This window comes from Anabrus simplex, chromosome 7, assembly GCF_040414725.1.
Source record: "Anabrus simplex isolate iqAnaSimp1 chromosome 7, ASM4041472v1, whole genome shotgun sequence".
In the NCBI taxonomy this organism is placed as follows: domain Eukaryota; kingdom Metazoa; phylum Arthropoda; class Insecta; order Orthoptera; family Tettigoniidae; genus Anabrus; species Anabrus simplex.
The window spans coordinates 293,850,170-293,873,193 of NC_090271.1; the positions used below are offsets into that span (position 1 = coordinate 293,850,170).

Sequence of the window (23,024 nt, forward strand, 5' to 3'; positions counted from 1 at the left end):
TACTGATAACAGTTAAAGAGTCATTGAAGACTGGAGTGAAAAGATATCAAAAATATCATTTATAAGAAAAAATAATTACTGAAATTGACTGAGAGGTTCCCAAGATTAGCCTCCATAGACAAACAAACTCACAAACTATTAGTGAAGGCTAACGAATCACTAACCTACTGCAGCCATCATGCCAGTGATGATGTTTGCTTCCATAGATGCCCTTCCTCGAGAATAAGCACACAGTATCATCTCTTCCTCTGTAAAGCATCCATCTGCTAATGAACATCCAAGTTCACCCACTGAGTGACCTATTATACCATCAGGTTTAATGCCCAGCTTCTGCAGAATTACCAGCAGACCTGCCTGGAATCAATATTCATTAATTTATGGCTATAAATATAAGCAAATATAAAATTACTGTTATGAATAAACACACAATCTATTTCATCATCATCATCATCACCATCATCATTATCATCATAATCATTATCATCGTTATCATCATCATCACACGCTAAGCCTTGTCACTGCAACCGTATCCAGTTTCAACCTCAACAAATATAATTTTTGAAATATGTAGAAATCATGGGGCCAGAAAAAAGCCCTCTAACCCCCAAAACTGTACCATATGTATATATCTTAACCTTAAGTATTTTTTTTAGAATAGTGGCATTCATGTTTACTTTAATAGCATTCTTTTTTAATTTTAATTTTTGTAGTATTTATTCTGTACAGTCGCTTTCTTCTTCTATCAATTTTGGCCAGCTGTGGACCATGTAAATAACTCCTCATGATTTAAACTTTCTTTGGCGCCAGTACTCCTTCATCCTCCTGCTTGCTGCTTCTTTTCTTTCAGCCGTCCATTGTTGTTTCTTCTTGGTCGCTGTTTCTGGCTCTTGGAAACCCTTAAATGTGTGTAACTTGTTTCTGAAGGTGGTTCTATTGTGGATGTCTTGATGTGTGATGTTCATTTCTTGCAAATCCTTCTTCGTGTTAACAAACCATTTTTCATAAGAGCTGCCTTTCCTATTGGGCTTATTGAAGTGGTTAAAGATTTTCTTGGCAAGTCTGTTATCAGGCATTCTTGAAATATGTCCAAAAAATTTAACTCTTCGCTTTCGAATGACATCTGAAATCCTACTGCATGTTTTATATATTTCTTTGTTACTGCGTAATCGATATGTGTCCGTACATTTCTTTGGACCGAGGATTTTTCTTAGAATCTTTCTTTCCTTCGTCTCGATTTCTTCAATGTCTTTCCTGGTTGTTAATCCCAGGCATTCTGAAGCATATAAGCACTCTGGTTGAATTACTGCCTGATAGTGGCGTAGTTTTGTCCTAATAGAGATCGCTTTCTTGTTGTATGTGTTTTTTGTAAGGTGGAATGCAAGCTCCATTTTTCTGGCTCTCTCGCGGTTTGCTTCTTTATCAAGCCCATTAGGTTGTATAATCTCACCAAGGTATTTGAATTTAACAACTTTATCTATCTTATCATTGTTTGTTGTTACTATGTACCTTGGGGCTTCTTTAATGTTGGTCATGAAATGTGTCTTTTCAAATGATATCTGCAGGCCAGTTTTCATTGCTACCTCTTTTAAAGTGTTAACTTGTATTATCGCCGATTCAATATTTTCTGATAACAGTACAAGATCGTCAGCAAATGCTAAGCAGTTGATAGTGATGTTCTCTTTCTTGTATCCTATCCTTATTTGATCTTTAATGCCTTTTTCTGCGAGTTCTTTTTCCCATTCTTTGATGACTTTATCCAGGACACAATTGAACAGCAGTGGGGATAGGCAATCTCCTTGCCTTACACCTGTCTTGATTTCAAAGGGTTCAGATATCTCTGTACAGTCGCTATTAAGCAGGTTCTTCAACAGTTGAAGATGACCTATTTACAGGTCGAAACTGGTACTGTCCTTTTATGTAAATAATATTGACACTATGTAAAATAAAGTATTGATTAGGTGGAGAACTCATCCTTCATACTTGTGTGCTTGAACTATCCATACGGACTATGAAGATAATAGATTATAATACAAGCTGAAGTGTTGGAAAGAATATGTTGAAAACCTATTTAGCGATGTAAGGCCAGACAAACCACCTTTTATTGGCGAAGGCAGCAAAATAAGTCCAAATATAACTCAAGAGGAAGTACTGTATGTAATCAAACTCCAGAAGAATGGAAAAGCTGTAGGTCTGGACAAGATTTGTGCAGAAACTCTCAAACTCATTGCTGAAGGCCATGGCAGAGGACTTGAGCTGCTAACTACATTATTCAATGCAATATATAAATCTGGTAGAATTCCATCTGACTGGCTAAGATCTACTTTTGTCACCATACCTAAAAAGGCTAGTGCATTACATTGTGATGATTATCGTATGATCAGCCTAATGTCCCAAGTGCTAAAGGTATTTCTGCATATCATCCACACTCAAAACTACCTCAAATGCAAACGCCAAGTTGGACATACTCAGTTTGGCTTTAGGAATGGACTGGGTACTTGTGAGGCTCTTTTATCCTTGAATGTCTTGACCCAGAGATGCCTAGATATGAATGTAGATGTGCACGCTTGCTCCATCGACTACCGAAAAGCTTTCGATTGAGTATCTCATGCAAAACTTGTTGAGACTTTAAAATCTACTGGTGTAGATGTTGGTGATCTTCATATCATTACCCATTTGTACTGGAATCAAACGGCAGAGGTCAAAATAGAAGGAACTACTCTTGAGGACATAGCTATATGAAGAGGTGTCCACCAGGGATGTGTCTTGCCCCACTCCTTTTCAACATCTACTCTGAAGCTGTGTTCAGAGAGGCTATGGAAGATGTTAATCTAGGTATCAAGATCAATGGCTATCTCGTTAATAACATCCGATTTGCTGATGACACCATTGTGTTAGCCAGCAACCCTAGTGATCTTCAAATCATTATAAACAACATCGTGAGGACCAGTGAAACCTACGGTTTATCCTTGAATATTAACAAGACCAAGCTGATTGTATTCTTGAAAACACCAAAACAGGCCTCTCTTTACATCAACAACAACATCGTCCAACAAGTATCTTCCATCAAATTTCTTGGAACTCTAGTGAACCAGCATTGTGATTCAAAATGTGAAATCTATACAGGATTGGACAAGCAAAAAATATGTTCAATAGCATGAGGACCTTATTCATCAGCCGAGAACTCAACCTCCAGCTCAGAGTTCGAATGGTACGTTGTTAAGTCTTTTCTGTCCTTCTGTATGACTTTGAAGGGTGGACGCTCAGCCCTTATTGGAGAAGCGGATTGAATCTATTGAAATGTACTTGTACAGAAGAATACTCTGAACATCTTGAGTAGAAAAGAAGACAAATGAAGAAGTCCTCAACATCTTGAACAAGAAGAAAGAGCTTTTCAAAACTATCAAGGAGTGTAAGCTCAGCTACCTTGGGCACATCATGAGAGGTGAACGATATGAACTTCTCCGACTGATCATTCAAGGGAAGATTGATTGGAAAAGATCTGTGGGAAGACGGAGAAATTCCTGGCTGAAAGACTTGTGGCAGTGGTATGGACATACATCGATAGAAATCTTCCATGCTGCCGTTTCACGTGTAATCGTAATCAATTGGATCACCATCCTTCGGAGGGAGATGGCATCATAAGAAGAAGAATAGCTGTGAAGTGTTACCTCCAGTTAGTATTTGTATTATTATTACGATACAATCGCATTTTGTGTGGGGTTATGTCATGAAAGTATTAGTATTATTATTATTTACAAAGTCGAATGATCGTATTGTGTGTGAGGTTATGTCATGAAACATGTGTTGTACATAGACATTTATATCAGTTCAGTTAATGTAAATACCTGTAAATTAATATTATAATTTATTTTTACCTGTGTATATAAATTGTAATCCATAATTGTGAAACACACTTTAACTTCCAGAATGGTAAAAGGTGACAAGAACGATTGAGAATATTTCATCCACTGTAAACTGTGTATTATGCACTCTAGAGTTTTCATGAAGATATATTTTGTAATGTAACTTTCTAGACACCTGGCCAGGGACATATATATATAAAGAGACGATCTTGACAGGGAAGTCAAGGTTATTGACAAAGAGTTGTTGGAAGTTAGTTAGTTGTTGTTTAGTAGAGTTATGGTGTAGCAAGTATATATCCCGGACTGACATGCAATATTTGTAGTCTCCATATTGAAATGCGCAGTCATCTGTTTTCAACTGTGTTTCAAAGTTGTAATCTCCATATTGAAGTGTTGGCAGTTGTTTTTATAAATGGCGGCTTTGTTGATATTCTCGAAGTGAGGTATTTTGATACTGTGATTAAGGTTATGTGTGTGTTAATTTGTGAATATATGTGAGTAAAATTAATTGTACCAACTGACAGCATCTCATATGCATCTGTATGGATACGTTAGGATGAGCTTCTCGACTAAGTGGTATGTTATAGATGTTAATTTCCATATGGAATCTGAAATATTTGTCCTGAATGAGTAATTCAAGCTGTCAGTGTAGAGATGGCATGGAATGACATTAGTAGATGAATGAGCTTGAGTGGTGTCTTTAAAAGTAGGAAAAGATCACAATATGAAGGTAAAGCTGTAATTCAAGAGGACAAATTGGGGCAAATATTCATTTGTAGGAAGGGGAGTTAGGGATTGGAATAACTTACCAATAAATTTCCAATTTCTTTGCAATCATTTAAGAACAGGCTAGGAAAACAACAGATAGGGAATCTGCCACCTGGGTGACTGCTAAATGCAGATCTGTAATGACTTATGATAAAGTTAAGAGAAAACATGTATGGAAATGCCTACGGAAAAGGAATGTACCAAAATCATTAATTAACAAGATAAAAATGTTGTATCATAAGAGTAAAATCAGTGTACAAGTGGGGAGTGGTGACTCTGAAACATTTTATACAAAAAAAAATAAAAGGTCTCAAGCAAGGAAGTGCACTGTCTCCATTATTCTTTATTATATTGATGGATGAATCATAAAATGTGTAAAACAGAGTATCAGTAGTGATGAAGTGAATGCTTTGGTATTTGCAGATGTTGTGGTGATTTGGAGAAAGGGAGAAAAGGAAGTAACGAGGAGGCTGGTCATTTGGAAGGAAAATCTGATGGAGTTTGGAATGGTAATTAGTAAAAAGAAAACTGTAGTCATGCACTGTGGAAAAGAGAAAAAGAGAAGCCAAGTGAACATAGATGGAGAATGCTTAGAGAATGTAGAACAGTTTACATATCTGGGTAGCATTATTAATGGAAGTAATGAAATTAAACCTGAAATTAATAACAGACTAAGTAAAGGTACAACATTTTATCATCAAGTCAGAGAGCTTTTATGGGATCACAAAGTACCCAAGAGAACAAAATTAACATTATATAAACAGTATTTCATACCAATTGTAACTTACGGACTAGAAACGCTGGTAACTAATAAGAGACAAGATACTAAGATCCAAGCAGTAGAAATGAAATTTTTAAGAACATTGGTTAAAAAGAGAAGAAGAGATAGAATCCAAAATATTAAAATCAGAGAAGAGCTAAATAAATAACCGTTAGTACAGAACATACAGAAAGCAAGACTGAGATGGTTTGGACATGTAGAAAGAATGGGAAAGGAACGGGTAGCAAGAAGGGAATTGGAAAGTGAAGTTAAGGAAAGAGACCAGGTGGAAGACTGAGAAGAAGGTGAATGGATTAGATTTGGAAGGACATTAGAGAAGCTGGATTGGATGTGGCAGAAGTAATGGAGCAGGAAAAGTGGAAGGACAGAAAGGAGTGGAGGAGGCTTGTTAACCACACCTGGGCGACTGGAGTGGGACATTGATGATGATGATGATGATGTTGATGATGATGATGATGAACTGTTATAAAATAATTTAAAACAACGTACAGTATTTGGAAACTATTAAAAATACACAAGGATTTCATACCTGCACTGCAGCAATTCCAACGAAGCTATTTAAGATTGTATCAAATGTATGTGGATCCTCATCAGTTAGGATCTTCTTGAGATCAACCCCTTTTGGTTCCAGGATGGCATGACATCTATCAATGACTTCAGCAAACACAGGAAGCTGTAGCAGATGACGGCCCATGCCTGGCCATTGACTTCCCATGCCAGAAAAAATGAACCATACTGGCCTTTTAACTCCCTCAAAGTGCTACGGAAGAGAGATTTTAGTTAGACTGATACTTCATGATGCAGAATAATAGACACTATATTCATTTGAATTTATGCTGTGTGAAACAAAACAAACTGCATGGAAACTAAATATTTGAGTCGTCTGTTTGCAAAACTGGCCATCTCCCAAAAAAATTGAAATCCACTTTTTGTGCTGAATGTGTTCTCTGTCCACCTTTACACAAGGTAGCAAACTATTAGCTGCAAATTCAGCCTCCAACCAGCTTATTTACTTCATAAAAAATTGGAGATAGTTGTTAACACAGTCATCCGCATATGATTATGAGTTGCAATACCAGCCATCTCCTCTAATGCCAGAGGCCAGAGCAATTGCAGCAATTGTGCGGGAAAGAACAGCTGATTCATGGTGACTACTGTATACGTCTTTTCACAAGAGTTTAATCCTGATGTAAACAAATAGGCGGAGCACATTGCCTTTGCACGTGGGCATACACGTAGTTGATTGGAGAAGCAACCGTCGCACTCACTCGACTGTATGCGAGCTCTAAGAAAAGTAGTACGTGGCATTAATTTTATTTTATTTTAGTTTATTACATTTAGAGAGTTTGGAAGAGTACATAATCAAATTAAAATATGGTTGTCATATATACTGGTATATATATGTTTTTTAAATATATAAAATAGTAAATAAATAATGAGAAATGAAGGCACAAGGCGTGGTGTAATACAGGAAGTCTTCTCGTAGTGAGGGAAAGTCCCAAGCTGTACAGTATGGAGATAAGGTGTTGCATCTTGCAGCAGCAGTCAGTGTCAGTATTCATAGTGAGAGAAATGGAGCAAGAGGTAGGACCATCGCGTGTAGTGAAGCACAAAAGGGGAAAACCACTCAGAATTGACCATAGGCAGTGCATTGTGGATGTGTTCAATAAACTAAGTGAACAGAATCCAGGTTTAGTCGTTTATTCAGAAGTTCAGATCTCTGCACTGTTGTCACATGCTATGCACAGCCTGTACATCTGAACACAAGACGTTGATGGGGTGGAGGTCTGTACTACACGCTCAGCGAATCACAGCTCTTTCTTTGGTGGAGGCGTGGACATACCAGTTTTACATCAGGATTAAACTCTTGTGAAAAGACATATAGGTGTTGTAGTTCTGTTGTAAGGAAAGTTGTGGTTTTTATCATAGAACTGTGTAACTATTATAATTATATTGGAAAAAAATGGACACTAAGGTTGAAGAAGTGACACCTAAAAGGGCCAGAAAAAGGCAGAGGAATCCGTCTTCTTGGAAAGGAGAAAAACAGAAAAGGGAAAGGTAAGTGTATCTTTTAAGGTTATATTTTAATGTTCTTCAGTGAAATATGTTTTTAAACATCGCTGATTTTTTAATTTGCATGCTAACGGGGGTGTTTTGTTTTCCAAACAAATATTGTGCTTCAAGCGAAAGGCCGAAACTTCCAGTGTGTGGGCATTCAACAAAAACTCACCAGTGTATGTCTGTAAAGAAAGCTGATATAACTACCTTTCATGATCAATTCTACAGATATCATGACAAAATAAAACAAGATTGCTTCACATTGATGCCTCCAGTTCAACACAGGCCTAGTGGTGCCACCAGGAAAGCAAAAACACTTTCGATGGTATATTATATAAACAGAAACACAACCAAAATTCCTGTGAGCAGGGAAAGATTTCTAAGTATTTTAGGTATTACAAAACGCAGAGTACAGGGAGTGGCAAAACATCTTCAAAAGTCTGGTTTAATGCCAAAAGAAAATAGGGGAGGTGACCGTAGAACCCAGATATATTAACAAAAGAGGAATGCAATTATAAGTTTCATAAAGCAATTCAAAGGTATGGAATCACATTATTGAAGAGGTAAATCTGATGTTAGAATTTATTTAAGTAATGAGTTAAATATTAAGAAAATTTGGTGCACGTATAACTCCCAAACTGTCATTGAATTAAGGGTAAAAGAAAGTCTTTTTCACAAACTTTTCACCAAACGCTTTAACATTGGATTTGGCTCCCCACATATGGATGTAAGTTCCAAGTGTCTTGAATTAGTTGAGAGAATTAAACTGGCTGACAATCCAGAACAGAGAAAAAGCTGCATAAAATGAGGGTTAAAGCTTTTTACCAACTAATGAAAGAAGAGAGAGATGATTTGCTGATTCTCTCTTTTAACTGTCAAAAAAATTTCCATATGCCTAAAATTCCAGACCAGGCAACATATTATAGTAGGCAAGTGTATTTATACAATTTCACCATTGTGAGTGGTTTTTCAAAAAAGCCGTTGACAGGTAACACATTTATTTATTCATGGGGTGAAAATGATTTGCCGAAAGGAGCCAATGAAATAGCATGAGCGCTTTATCATAAGCTAAATACTACTGATATGTCCAATGTTTCTTTTATAAGGTGTTTTGCTGATGGATGTGGGGGGCAGATCAAAAATTCTGTTATGATCAATGCTCTCCTTTTGGTTTGTTACAAAGGCACCTAAAAACATTAGGAAATTGAGTTAATTTCCCCTGTGACAAGCCATTCATTTTTACCATCCGATAGAGTTTTTGGACTCATTGAAAAACAAACAAAGAAAATAGAAACTTTAGAGGAATTTCATGCTGGCCCCGTGGTGTAGGGGTAGCGTGCCTGCCTCTTACCCGGAAGCCCCGGGTTCGATTCCCGGCCAGGTCTGGGATTTTTACCTGGACCTGAGGGCTGGTCGGAGGTCCACTCAGCCTACGTGATTAGAATTGAGGAGCTATCTGATGGTGATATAGCGGCCCCGGTCTCGAAAGCCAAGAATAACGGCCGAGAGAACTCGTCGTGCTGACCACACGACACCTCGTAACCTGCAGGCCTTCGGACTGAGCAGCGGTCGCTTGGTAGGTGAAGGCCCTTCAAGTGCTGTAGTGCCGTGGGGTTTGTTTGTTTGTTTGAGGAATTTCATCATGTTCTTCCTCAGTATTGCAAATTATTTCATCTAAGGAAAGATGACAATGTTCCAGACTTTGACTGGAAAACAGAATGTATTTCTATTTCCAAGCCTACAGGGAAATGGCACTTCAAATTTTCTGCTGTGAAAAGGGTTATTTTGACCAAATCAAAAGGAGGCAATTCAGTGGTGTTAATTCAAAGTGATCCCAACTACAGAATAGACGTTGGATCAAAATTAGGTGTTTGTAAGAAAGGCAAAAATGTTTTGATGAAGAAATCCAAAAGTTATACATGCTGGTAAAATAATAAACAATTTAAAGGCAAAATATGTTGAATTTCTATTGACTAAACTTTTGGGACTCAGTGGAGAAATGTTGAAGTGCTTAAGTTTTACAAAGAACTCACTGATAACAATAACCTTCCACAAAACAACCCAGAAGATGAGGGAGATGCATGTGGGCACAGTGTAGACAACAGTATTAATGTTTAATTTAATGCTTAATGTATTTTAATGTTTAATTTTTTAATGTTTAATTTTGGTTCATTTTGTGTAAATACATTGGCTTTCTATATTGCATTGATTTTTTAAGTTAACTTTTAAATAAAGCATTTTTTGTACATATTCATTCTTTCAGTTTCTTTAGTTTGGTGCAAACCCAGCCATTTCCAAATTTGAACTTTAATTATTTCAAATAATTATACGAAGAAAACATCAGCATTCTGGAACATTCATTACAATGCTATTTATAAGCAATCAAGCAAATACAAATAATTCTAAATCTCTTTATTTAGATTTTATAGGTTTTTTCGGTCACCTGAAAAATTAAACCGTTTGGAGATGACCAATTTTGCAAATAGACAACTCATTTGATGAATATTTTATTCCACATTCTTAGAAGTGAACTACAATCATAATGGTCATCATTGTCATCATTTTGGTCATTACTATTATTCGAATTTCTTTGAACGTTGTGAAGAAATCCCGTTCAGATGAAAGGCCAATGATGTGCCTGTTTATGGACCCTGCAGCACTCATGTCTAATTCTCTGAACATTTACTTCACAAATACCTTGCATGCAATTGCTCTTTCTGAGAAGTTCTTGTTTATGATTTTGCTAAAGACAAGAACAATATGAATTACAGTTAAGATATAGAAAGTGTTTCTGAGATGGCAAATGTTAGAAATTTGTATTTAACTGTGCCAGTTGTAATGCACTGAAAGAAATATATTTTAACTTGATATTACTATTACTACCAGTGGTAGTATTACTACTACTATTTAAGGTAGCAGGTAGGGACCCCCTTCGGAGGCAGCCCTGCCCAGGGTGTGGCGCCTCTACCTATGTGAGTCCCAGAGCACACTGGCCCGTGTGTGTAACATCTGGTAAGGGTCCCAACTCAGGGTTACGAGTGAAGACATCAATGGAATCTTCAGCGGAGGAGATGGACTTCGAAACGGTGGAGATTGCAGATGAGGCAGCACTTGCCCAGGGTTACGGGTGAAGTCCATAACAGCACCTTTGGCAGAGAAGGTAACCTGCAGAATGGCAGGGATGGCAGATGTGGAACCCATCCTCTCTGGGGTTAATTAGAAGAAGATACAAACGCTGCTGCCTTGTAGAAGTGGCAGGGGACTGCCAAAGGCTAAGGGAGAAAACCCTAACAGAAACTCCTCTCAGTGTTAGGCTTAGCAAGCCAGCTGAAGAGTAATTTGGATCATTTTCAAAACTAAAATGAGCCTCGGAAAGAAAAACAAATACTGGACTGACAAATCTTCTCAAACATTTGTAACGTATGATGACCAAAAGGCTGATGATCCTTTACAATGTTATGCGAAGAAATCCCAAATCAAGAAAATCAAACACAGGACTGGAACACTACACATCCTTACGTTGACAAGTAAATGTGAAGAACTGGTAGATTTGATGGAGAGGAGGAAAATTTGCATCCTTGGCATAAGTGTACAGATCGGGAAAGGGTAGCACTGACACGGATTCGGAATTATTTGATAGGATAGTCAGCTATGTGAGAAACGACATGGAAAGAAATGTGATTGTAGCGGGAGATCTGAATTTGCCAGATGTCAATTGGGAAGGAAATGCGAACAACAGGAAGTATGACCAACAAATGGCAAATAAGTTAATATGGGAAGGACAGCTGATTCAGAAAGTGATGGAACCAACCAGAGGGAAAAATATCCTGGATATGGTGCTGATAAAACCAGATGAGCTCTATACGGAAACTGAAGTAATAGATGGTATTAGTGATCATGAAGCTGTTTTGTGGTAGTTAAAAATAAATGTGATAGGAAGGAAGGTCTTAAAAGTAGGACTATTAGGCAGTACCATATGGCTGATAAAGCAGGCAGGAGGCAGTTTCTAAAAAGTAACTATGATCGGTGGAAAACGGTAAATAAAAGTGTAAACAGACTCTGGGATGGGTTTAAAGAAATTGTTGAGGAATGCGAAAGCAGGTTTGTACCTTCAAGGGTGGTAAGGAATGGTAAAGACCCACTTTATTATAATAGAGAAATAAAGAGACTAAGAAGGAGGTGCAGAATGGAAAGAAATAGAGTTAGAAATGGCTGTGGAAGTAAGGAGAAATTGAAGGAACTTACTAGAAAATTGAATCTAGCAAAGAAGGCAGCTAAGGATAACATGATGGCAAGCATAATTGGCAGTCATACAAATTTTAGTGAAAAATGGAAGGGTATGCATAGGTACTTTAAGGCAGAAACAGGTTCCAAGAAGGACATTCCAGGAATAATTAATGAACAAGGGGAGTGTGTTTATGAGGATCTTCAAAAGGCAGAAGTATTCAGTCACCAGTATGTAAAGATTGTTGGTTACAAGGATAATGTTGAGATAGAGGAGGAGACTAAGGCCAAAGAAGTAATAAAATTTACATATGATAACAATGACATTTACAATAAGATACGAAAGTTGAAAACTAGAAAAGCGGCTGGAATTGATCAGATTTCTGGAGATATATTAAAGACAATGCTTTGGGATATAGTACCATATCTGAAGTATTTATTTGATTATTGTTTGGTCGGAGGAGCTATACCAGATGAATGGAGAGTTGCTATTGTAGCCCCTGTGTATAAAGGAAAGGGTGATAGACATAAAGCTGAAAATTACAGGCCAGTAAGTTTGATATGCATTGTATGTAAACTTTAGGAAGGCATTCTTTCTTATTATATTAGACATGTTTGTGAAATTAATAACTGGTTCGATAGAAGGCAATTCGGTTTTAGGAAAGGTTATTCCACTGAAGCTCAACTTGTAGGATTTCAGCAAGATATAGCAGATATCTTGGATTCTGGAGGTCAAATGGACTGTATCGCGATTGACCTGTCTAAAGCATTTGATAGGGTGGATCATGGGAGACTACTGGCAAAAATGAGTGCAATTGGACTAGACAAAAGAGTGACTGAATGGGTTGCTATATTTCTAGAAAATAGATCTCAGAGAATTAGAGTAGGTGAAGCTTTATCGGACCCTGTAATAATAAAGAGGGGAATTCCTCAAGGCAGTATTATCGGACCTTTATGTTTTCATATATATATATATATATATATACATATACAGTAGAAGTCCGCTATAGCGAGTACGGCATATAACGAGAACTCTGTTATAGCGACGACTTTTTCCTGTCCCTTCAAAATTCCTATATTAAACTGTGTATCATCCTTCGGTTACAGCGAGAACCCTATCAGTGGCGCATCCGTTATTACGAGCGATTAAGCGCGCATGATATTTTCCGTTACCGATATTTATTCACCCCAGCAGTGATATTGCATGCGATCGATTACCTTTGGCATCGTTTCCTCGCTATGTGCAGTAGCGATTTCTCTCGTTGACATTAGAAGGCAATGTCGGAGTCGATTAGTAATATCCGTTGACAGCTGTTCCGTAAAGAAAATTCGAAATGAAAGAGAACATATTTTCGTAATAAATGCGTAAATAACATGTCCGATAACGGTTGTTAACTTGTTAAACATGAAGGCTGCAGTGGCGGCTGGTGCAGAAAATCAGTTGTGTGCTCTAACCCATCCCCACTCCAAAAAATAAAAATATTTAGAAACATACCGGTATGTGGTTTTCAAGAGGCTCTCCACTGAGTTTTCCACACTGAACAAACACGCAAACAACCCCAACACAAATACACATTCCTTATAAAAAGCTATAAAACTATATAATTAAACACACAATAACACATGCAATGGCAATATATTCACGATCTCAAACACTTGGTGTGAGCACGCAAAAACAGAACTTCTCAATGTTACCAACATCATTGAAATAAAACCAGCAACGTCATAATGCAAAATTATATGTTATGTTTTTATAGTGTCATTTATAAACTAGACATATTAATTAAAGAAATTCACAATATCACGTCCTTATTTTGACAACATAAAAAGTACAATTTTTGTAGGTCATCGATTTACAAATGTGACTATGGAATAGGCAAGTTGGTAGTATTCTATCCTCTTTGGTATTAAAAGACCTGGCGCGAACAGCTCTATAGTATTTTGTTTTCCCGTTTTTTTGAGCGATCCTCTCTTAAATACTACCACTGAGTCAAGAGGGTGCCAACTGCCACGTTCTCGTATCGTTCGTAATGCAAGTGTGCCTAGTGCAAGTGCTGGCTGTCTGTGGTAGAACGAAGAATCGCTGTGAAGTGATGTCTTGGCTGTTGTTACCACAGCCTGTCGGAATTGATCGGAACACATTCCCTTTGTATCGGAAAAGTTCGGCACTCATGCGCAAAAGGCAGAGTTCCTGGTTTCTGTGAGCTGTGATCGCACAGCACCCAGCGTGGAGCGCACCAGTAGTTATCTGGTTGTGAGGGGAGTTGAATAATGTCCTATTCTTTGGCTGACGTCTTTTTCAATGCACTGTACAGTACAGTATTTGATTGTAGATAATATTTTTAAACTAATTTAATTTTCCCAATAGGCAATGTGCTGCAGCACTTCAGCACATAAGGTACGGCCGCTCCTGGAAGGCTGACTAAATGACTGTTTAATTTTGAGGCTAAATACTGCAATTAAGTAAGAATGGGATACACCTCGAGATATGGCAGAGTGCTTAATTGATTTCATAGGTTAGTTTGTATTTTGTCGCGTCTGGTTAAATTACGGAAAGGCTATTATGAAAATGTATAATGAGAAAGGTATAATTTCTCTACCGGCGCTTGAAGTGTGTTTACATCATACATATAGTACGGTAAAGTGAGGATACGTGACACTGTTTGAATAAGAAAACTGAAACGTTTGCAACAAAATGCGATCGATCATCTTAGGTACGGTATAGTTTTCTCACTTTGTGCATTTGCGAGCTCTCTCATTAACATTCATAGGCGATGGAGTTGATTAGTAATACCCATCAACTGCTGTTCTCTAAAGAAAATTCAAAATGAAAGAGTATAACACGTTTTCGTAATAAATGCGTAAATAACGTGGCCGATAGCAGTTCTTAACTCGTAAAAATAAAGACTGAATAAACGATATCTTAATTTTAGTGTTATATACGGAAATTACGTGAGAATGTCATACACATCAAGATATGGCAGAGTACATCACTGATTTCAGAGGATATTTCATATCTTCTCACGTCTAGTTATGGCTATTTACATGTAAATTTTTTGCGAGGAGGTTATTTCTCTACATGCGTTTCAAATATGTTTTCATGATAGGCTACATACACGGTTAGGTTAGGTTAGGTGACGCTGTTTGAAAAAGAAAGCTGAGGTGTTTGCCACAGAAATCTCTGGAGTGATACCGTATTTCTCCGAATCCAAGACTTTTTTCCCTCAGAATCTCATGCGAAAACTCAAGGGTTGCTGCATTCGCGGCCTAACAGTAAGTTAATGGATACCACTGGCAACTACCGCGGTAACCACGCTGCTTCTTTTCACACGCGCACAGAACTCATTGACAATAAACGACCGCCTCTTTACTACACATTGCTACCGGCTGTACAGTGTACAGTGCCTGTGTGTTTCTCAAATCTGCAGAATGGCATCAAAACATGCGACCCTTCGAATTCTTAAAAAAACCATGTCTACTCAGTGGCAGAGTCATAACGCGTCTATTGTACTTGACGCTTAGTAAAATTAAGGTTTATAGAGAGCAGGAATATTTTCGTGATGGATAGTCGTATTGTAAAGATACGTGGAAAAGGTATTGCCGGCAAATTTTCAACGGGTTCTAGTCGATATTATGGTGCCAATTTTAAGTTAATGTTTATTAAATACTCGGAACTGTAGAAAAATTGTGCAGCCACAAGAAAATACGGCATAGGCCTAACTAAAGCCAATATTTGGAGTTAGCATGAAGACAAAGAGCCAAAAAAATGCGTACTGTACAAAAATGTATTCAGTGGTCCGCAACAAGGACACTTTAAAGAAGTCGATGATGAAATTATGAGGTATGAGCACGAAAAACGCAAAGGCGGTTGGCCATACCGTGGCGCAATAAACTCGTTCGTTGACTTTCAACATTCGCGATTAGGCCTATACATCAGTGGCGTATCCTGGAATCTCCACTGAGGCATGCAACTAGTAACCATGCAGTTAACACAATGTATTAAGTAAATTTCAATTCTACTCACCCTAATTACATGTAGGTGAACTTGAGCCAAACAGTTTTACTGTAAGTTTCTGGATTGAACGTGCATACACAATTCTTGTTTTCTGTTCTTAAATTTACGAGGGTCCGCCTCTGTCGTGTAGTGGTTAGTGTGTTTAGCTGCCACCCCTGGAGGCCCGGGTTCGATTCCCGGCTCTGCCACGAAAAAGAAAAGTGGTATGAGGGCTGGAACAGGGTCCACTCAGCCTCGGGAGGTCAACTGAGTAAAGGTGGGTTCGATTCCCACCTCAGCCATCCTCAAAGTGGTTTTCCGTGGTTCCCCACTTCTCCTCCAGGCAAATGCCGGGATGGTACCTAACTTCAGGCCACGGCCGCTTCCTTCCCTCTTCCTTGTCTACCCCTTCCAATCTTCCCATCCACCGCAAGGCCCCTGTTCAGCATAGCAGGTGAGGTAGCCTGGGCGAGGTACTCGTCATCCTCCCCAGTTGTATCCCCCGACCCAGAGTCTGAAGCTCCAGTACACTGCCCTTGAGGCGGTAGAGGAGGGATCCCTCGCTGAGTCCGAGGGAAGAGCCAACCCTGAAGGGTAAGCAGATTAAGAAGAAGAAGAAGAAATTTACGAGGGAAGGTAGAGGTCTCCCGGCTTTAACTATATGAATCTTTTCATCAAACGAACGGCCAGTAAATGGCTTTTCAAACTGATTTACAATCATATCCATTTTAGACTCATCCATCGTTAATACCACATGTGCGCAAAATATAATAAAACACCGAAAACACAATGAATTAACTCACTAGTTAGCCACAACTCAAGCACTGGAGGTAAGTCACCCCAGTGGCATTGGTCAGTTTCGTCACGTTGGGTTCTCGCTGGGGATAATCTGTGGATCCTGTTCGCTGTAAAGATGCCGACTTTCTCGAAGTTGCTAACAGATGGCAGAGGGTAGCACGGGTATGGGGTGACAAATTCTGACCAAGTTTCAATTGAAGCGACATCGTTCGGAGGGTTTCAGAACTGCGTCTGCCACCGAATGCAATTTTAAGATTGAATGCCTTACATCCATAACTCCTCCATTCGCTGTCTCTTTCTTCCTAGAGTGGAATAGACGGCGAGACTACACCAGAACCACACGTAGTCAAGCAACGGAACCAGTACAGTTGCACGGAACTTTTGAACTTCTGAGAGATGAAATCATTAATATTTGACTTGAAACAACCTAAAATCGTACATCAGACAGTTCTTTGTGTTATCATAATGCATGCAATGAATGCCTTGCATTCAAGGAGAATACGCCCCTGCTATACATCACTAGCCGTTGAATGTGGCCGCACCCGACAAGCGAGACGTGCTTGTAGCGGTAGCCGGTTATATCTGACGCTGCGTAAAAGTAACAGTTTTATAGACAGCAAGAATAATTTCCTGATGGATCGTTGTATTGTAGAGACGCATGGAATAGGTATTGCCGGAAAATTTTCAACAAGTTCTCTTCGATATTATGATGCCAATGTTAAGTTGATGGTCCTTTAACCTGTGGAAATAATGAATAATTGGGCAACCGCACAAAAAAAAAAAAAAAAAAAAAAAAAAAAAAAAAAAAAAAAAAAAAAAAAAAACGGCGTGACGCAAGTCAATGTTCGGCGTCTAAAAATAGTCTAAAAATGTGTAGGCCTGTATTACTGTATTTTACAAACTTCTTTTTGAGCCTGATTTAAATTTTTTGAAGGAAAAAGTGGGGTTCATCTTGGATTCGGAGAAATACGGAACTATATTTTTTTCAGAATGAAATTAAACATACATTTTCACGTAGTATCGGATTACGAAAAATAACAAACAAGTAAGCCGTAGTGTGGATATCATCTGCGGAAACACAAGTTTTGAACAAACGGATTGTCGTTTCATACCGATTTTAAAGTGCATGAAGGGTTTTCCGACTTTTATACAAAAATCGGATATAACGACAATCCGTTATAGCGAGAAAATTTTTCGCTGTTGTGAATTGTCGCTATAACGGACTTCTACTGTAAATGATATGAGTAAAGGAGTGGAATCGGAGGTAAGGCTTTTTGAAGATGATGTTATTCTCTATAGAGTGATAAATAAGTTACAAGATTGTGAACAACTGCAACGTGACCTCGAAAATGTTGTGAGATGGACAGCAGGCAATGGTATGTTGATAAACGGGGTTAAAAGTCAGGTTGTGAGTTTCACAAATAGGAAAAGTATTCTCAGTTTTAATTACTGCGTTGATGGGGTGAGAGTTCCTTTTGGGGATCATTGTAAGTATCTAGGTGTTAATATAAGGAAAGTTCTTCATTGGGGTAATCACATAAATGGGATTGTAAATAAAGGGTACAGATCTCTGCACATGGTTATGAGGGTGTTTAGGGGTTGTAGTAAGGATGTAAAGGAGAGGGCATTTAAGTCTCTGGTAAGACCCCAACTAGAGTATGGTTCCAGTGTATGGGACCCTCACCAGGATTACCTGATTCAAGAACTGGAAAAAATCCAAAGAAAAGCAGCTCGATATGTTCTGGGTGATTTCTGACAAAAGAGTAGCGTTACAAAAATGTTGCAAAGTTTGGATTGGGAAGAATTGAGAAAAAAAAGAAAAGATGCTCGACTAAGTGGTATGTACCAATATAAATGGTCCATTATTGGACATTTGTCCAGCTAACTCATTCCTGGTTGCCAGCGTTTCGCCCTCGTGTGCTAGGCTGGGCTCATCAGTTGGTACCTAGCACACCTACCAAGACGCATGGCTAGTGCATACCGTGGAGGCCACTGCGTAGGCCAATTGTAGCCACCGGCAGTGCCAATGCACTATGAAACACTCTGTCTCACTACTAAAAATTGATGCCTGCTTGGCCATCAGATAATACAGATGTTGATTCCCATAGGAATGGTATGTTTCGAGCTGTCAGCGGAGAGATGGCGTGAAATGACATTAGTAGACGAATAAGTTTGAGTGGTGTTTATAAAAGTCGGAAAGGTCACAGTATGAAGATAAAGTTGGAATTCAAGAGGACAAACTGGGGCAAATATTCATTTATAGGAAGGGGAGTTAGGGATTGGAATAACTTACCAAGGGAGACGTTCAATAAATTTCCATTTTATTTGAAATCATTTAGGAAAAGGCTAGGAATGCAACAGATAGGGAATCTGCCACCTGGGCGACTGCCCTAAATGAAGATCAATATATATTGATTGATTGAAGCGAGACAAAATGGAAAGACACAGGAGTAAAACAACTGAGGAAAGCATATAAACTTCTTTGGATGGGTAACAAAACTGAAGCTAGGAATGGTGTCGGATTTGTAATGAGAGAAGATATAGATGCTGTAAGTGAAGTGATATATGTGAATGACAGAATCTTCAAACTGGATGTGTCCTTCAATAAGGAGGTGTTAACAGTCATACAGGTATATGCCCCACAGTCTCGATGTGATGAAGAAGAAAAGGAGCAATTTCAATCTGACCTGGAGGAAGCTTACTGAAGGAGTGAAAAATGTATTAGTGATGGGTGATATGAATGCACAAGTGGGAACAGACAGACAGAGAAAATTTGTTGGGCCTGCATGGTTTTAGTACCAGAAACCAGGAAGGTAAACAAATTCTAGATTTTTGTGTGAAAAATGGCTTAAAAATAAATAACAACTGGTTTCAAAACCAATTATCTCACAAAATAACAAGGTATAGTTGGGATGGACAATCCAGATCCTTAATAGATTTCATAATGTTGTTGTTGTTTGAGTCATCAGTCCATAGACTGGTTTGATGCAGCCCTCCATGCCACCCTATCCTGTGCTAACCTCTTCATTTCTACGTAACTATTGCATCCTACATCTGCTCTAATCCGCTTGTCATATTCATACCTTGGTCTACCCCTACCGTTCTTACCACCTACACTTCCTTCAAAAACCAACTGAACAAGTCCTGGGTGTCTTAAGATGTGTCCTATCATTCTATCTCGTCTTCTCGTCAAATTTAGCCAAATCGATCTCCTCTCACAAATTCGATTCAGTATCTCTTCATTCGTGATTCGATCTATCCATCTCACCTTCAGCATTCTTCTGTAACACCACATTTCAAAAGCTTCTATTCTCTTTCTTTCTGAGCTAGTTATCGTCCATGTTTCACTTCCATACAATGCCACGCTCCAAACGAAAGTCTTCAAAAACATCTTTCTAATTCCGATATCAATGTTTGAAGTGAGAAAATTTCTTTTCTTAAGAAAGCTCTTCCTTGCTTGTGCTAGTCTGCATTTTATGTCCTCCTTACTACTGCCATTGTTAGTTATTTTACTACCCAAGTAACAATATTCATCTACTTCCTTTAAGACTTCATTTCCTAATCTAATATTTCCTACATCACCTGCCTTCGTTCGACTGCACTCCATTACTTTTGTTTTGGACTTATTTATTTTCATCTTGTACTCCTTACCCAAGACTTCATCCATAACATTCAGCAACTTCTCGAGTACTTCTCCAGTCTCAGATAAAATAACAATATCATCGGCAAATTTCAAGGTTTTGATTTCCTCTCCTTGGACTGTGATTCCCTTTCCAAATTTCTCTTTGATTTCCTTTACTGCCTGTTCTATGTAAACATTGAAAAGGAGAGGGGACAAACTGCAGCCTTGCCTCACTCCTTTCTGGATTGCTGCTTCTTTTTCAAAGCCCTCGATTGTTATCACTGCAGACTGATTTTTATACAGATTGTAGATAATTCTTCGTTCTTGGTATCTGATCCTTATCATCTTCAGAATCATAAATAGCTTGGTCCAATCAACATTATCGAATGCCTTTTCTAGATCTACGAATGCCATGTATGTGGGCTTATCCTTCTTAATTCGATCCTCTAAGATCAAATGTAAAGTCAGGTTTGCTTCACATGTTCCTACATTTCTTCTGAAGCCAAATTGATCTTCTCCCAACTCAGCTTCAACTTGTTTTTCCATTCTTCTGTAAATGATACATGTTAAAATTTTGCAGGCATGAGATACTAAACTAATGGTGCGGTAGTTTTCACACCTGTCAGCACCGGCTTTCTTGGGAATAGGTATAACAACATTCTGCCGAAAATTGGATGGGACTTCTCCTGTCTCATATATCTTGCACACTAAATGAAATAACCTTGCCATGCCGGTTTCTCCTAAGGCAGTCAGTAATTCAGAGGGAATGTCATCAATTCCAGGTGCCTTGTTCCTATTGAGGTCACTCACAGCTCTGTTAATCTCTGACCTCAAAATTGGGTCTCCCATTTCATCAGCATCAACAGCCTCTTCATGTTCCAGAACCAAATTATCTACATCTTTACCTTGATACAACTGTTGGATATGCTCCTGCCATCTTTCTGCTTTGTCTTCTTTCCTTAGAAGTGGCTTTCCATCTGAGCTCTTAATATTCATACACCTAGATTTCCTTTCTCCAAAGGTTTCCTTGATTTTCCTGTATGCAGCATCTACCTTTCCCAGGACCATACAGCCTTCAACATCCTTGCACTTCTCCTTCAGCCATTCTTCCTTAGCTACCTTGCACTTTCTATCCACTTCATTCTTTAATCGCCTGTATTCTTTTCTGCCTTCTTCATTTCTAGCATTCTTGTATTTTTGTCATTCATCAATCAGGTCTAGTATCTCCTGAGTTATCCACTGATTCTTAGTTGACTTTTTCTTCCTTCCTAACATTTCTTCAGCAGCCCTACTGACTTCATTTTTCATGACTCTCCACTCTTCCTCTGTAGTGTTTCCTTCAGCCTTTTCATTTAGTCCTTGTGTAACATGTTCCTTGAAACAATCCCTCACACTCTTTTCTTTCAACTTGTCTAGATCCCATCTTTTTGCATTCTTTCCTTTCTTCAATTTCTTCAATTTCAGATGGCATTTCATGACCAACAAGTTGTGGTCAGAGTCCACGTCTGCTCCTGGGAAAGTTTTGCAATCCAACACCTGGTTTCTGAATCTCTGCCTAATCATAATGAAGTCTATTTGATACCTTCCAGTGTCTCCAGGTCTCGTCCATGTATACAGCCGTCGTTTGTGGTGTTTGAACCAAGTATTGTCAAGGACTAAATTATGATCAGTGCAGAATTCAACCAGCCGTCTTCCTCTTTCGTTCCTTTGTCCCAATCCAAATTCTCCTACTGTACTACCTTCTCTTCCTAGGCCTACCACTGCATTCCAGTCTCCCATCACAATTAGATTCTCGTCACCTTTGACATATTGTATTAAATCTTCTATCTCCTCGTATATTCTTTTGATTTCTTCATCATCCGCTGAACTAGTAGGCATATAGACCTGCACTATTGTGGTGGGCATTGGATTGGTGTCTATCTTGACAACAATAATTCTTTCACAATGCTGGTCGTAGTAGCCCTATTTTCTTATTCATTATTAAACCAACTCCTGCATTTCCCCTGTTTGATTTTGTGTTGATAATTCAGTAGTCACCTGACCAAAAATCTTGTTCTTCCTGCCAACGTACTTCACTTATACTAACTACATCTAACTTTAGCCTATCCATCTCACTTTTCAGATTCTCTAACCTACCACAACGATTCAAGCTTCTAAATTCCACGTTCCAACTCGCAGAATGTCAGTATCCATCTTCCTGATGATTGCCCCCTCTCGTGTAGTCCCCACCCGGAGATCCGAATGGGGGACTAGTTTACCTCCGGAATATTTTACCCGGGAGGAAGCCATCATCAGTACATCATTCATACAGAGAGAGCTGCATGTCCTCGGGAGTTAGTTACGGCTGTAGTTTCCCGTTGCTTTCAGCCGTGTAGCAGTATCAACACAGCTAAGCCATGTTGAGTATTATTACAAGGCTGTATCAGTCAATCATCTAGACTGCCGCCCTTGCAACTACCGAAAGACTGCTACCCCCCTTTCGATGAACCATTCGTTAGTCTGGTCTCTCAACAGATATCCATCCGATATGGTTGCACCTGCGGCTCGGTTATTTGCATCATTGGGACACGCAAGCCTCCCCACCGTGGCAAGGTCACATGGTTCGCAGAGGAGGGATTTCATAATATCTGATGGAAAAGCTGGTCGAACTATTTGTGATGTTAAGGTTGTATCAAGTGAGAGCTTAGACAGTGACCACAGACTGCTTCTTGTATTCATTGAAAATGTAAAAATCCACACACCAAGGGGAAAAAAAAAAAAAAAAAACCTGGGAACTGAAAAAAAATTGAAAACAAAATGATGTATACAAAAAAGGTGGCCTCCAAAATACCTGCAGACAAAACGCAAGGAGGAAATACAGAGTGGAACAGATTCAAAGAATGTCTAGTTGGAACTGCTGTAGAAATATGTGGCAAA

The 23,024-nt window shown here is 38.7% G+C and overlaps 1 protein-coding gene across 1 annotated transcript in view; it reads right to left on the reverse strand.

The window, feature by feature from the left end:
* Positions 1 to 23,024, reverse strand: part of LOC136877587 (fatty acid synthase) — a 426,680-nt gene that overhangs the window by 237,941 nt on the left and 165,715 nt on the right. Inside the window, exons 10-11 of the mRNA XM_067151746.2 lie at positions 5,942 to 6,172; positions 165 to 354 (exon numbers count right to left, since the gene is read on the reverse strand). Of these exons, the coding sequence (XP_067007847.2) occupies positions 165 to 354; positions 5,942 to 6,172 (421 nt within the window). The remainder of the gene's footprint in view (positions 1 to 164; positions 355 to 5,941; positions 6,173 to 23,024) is intronic.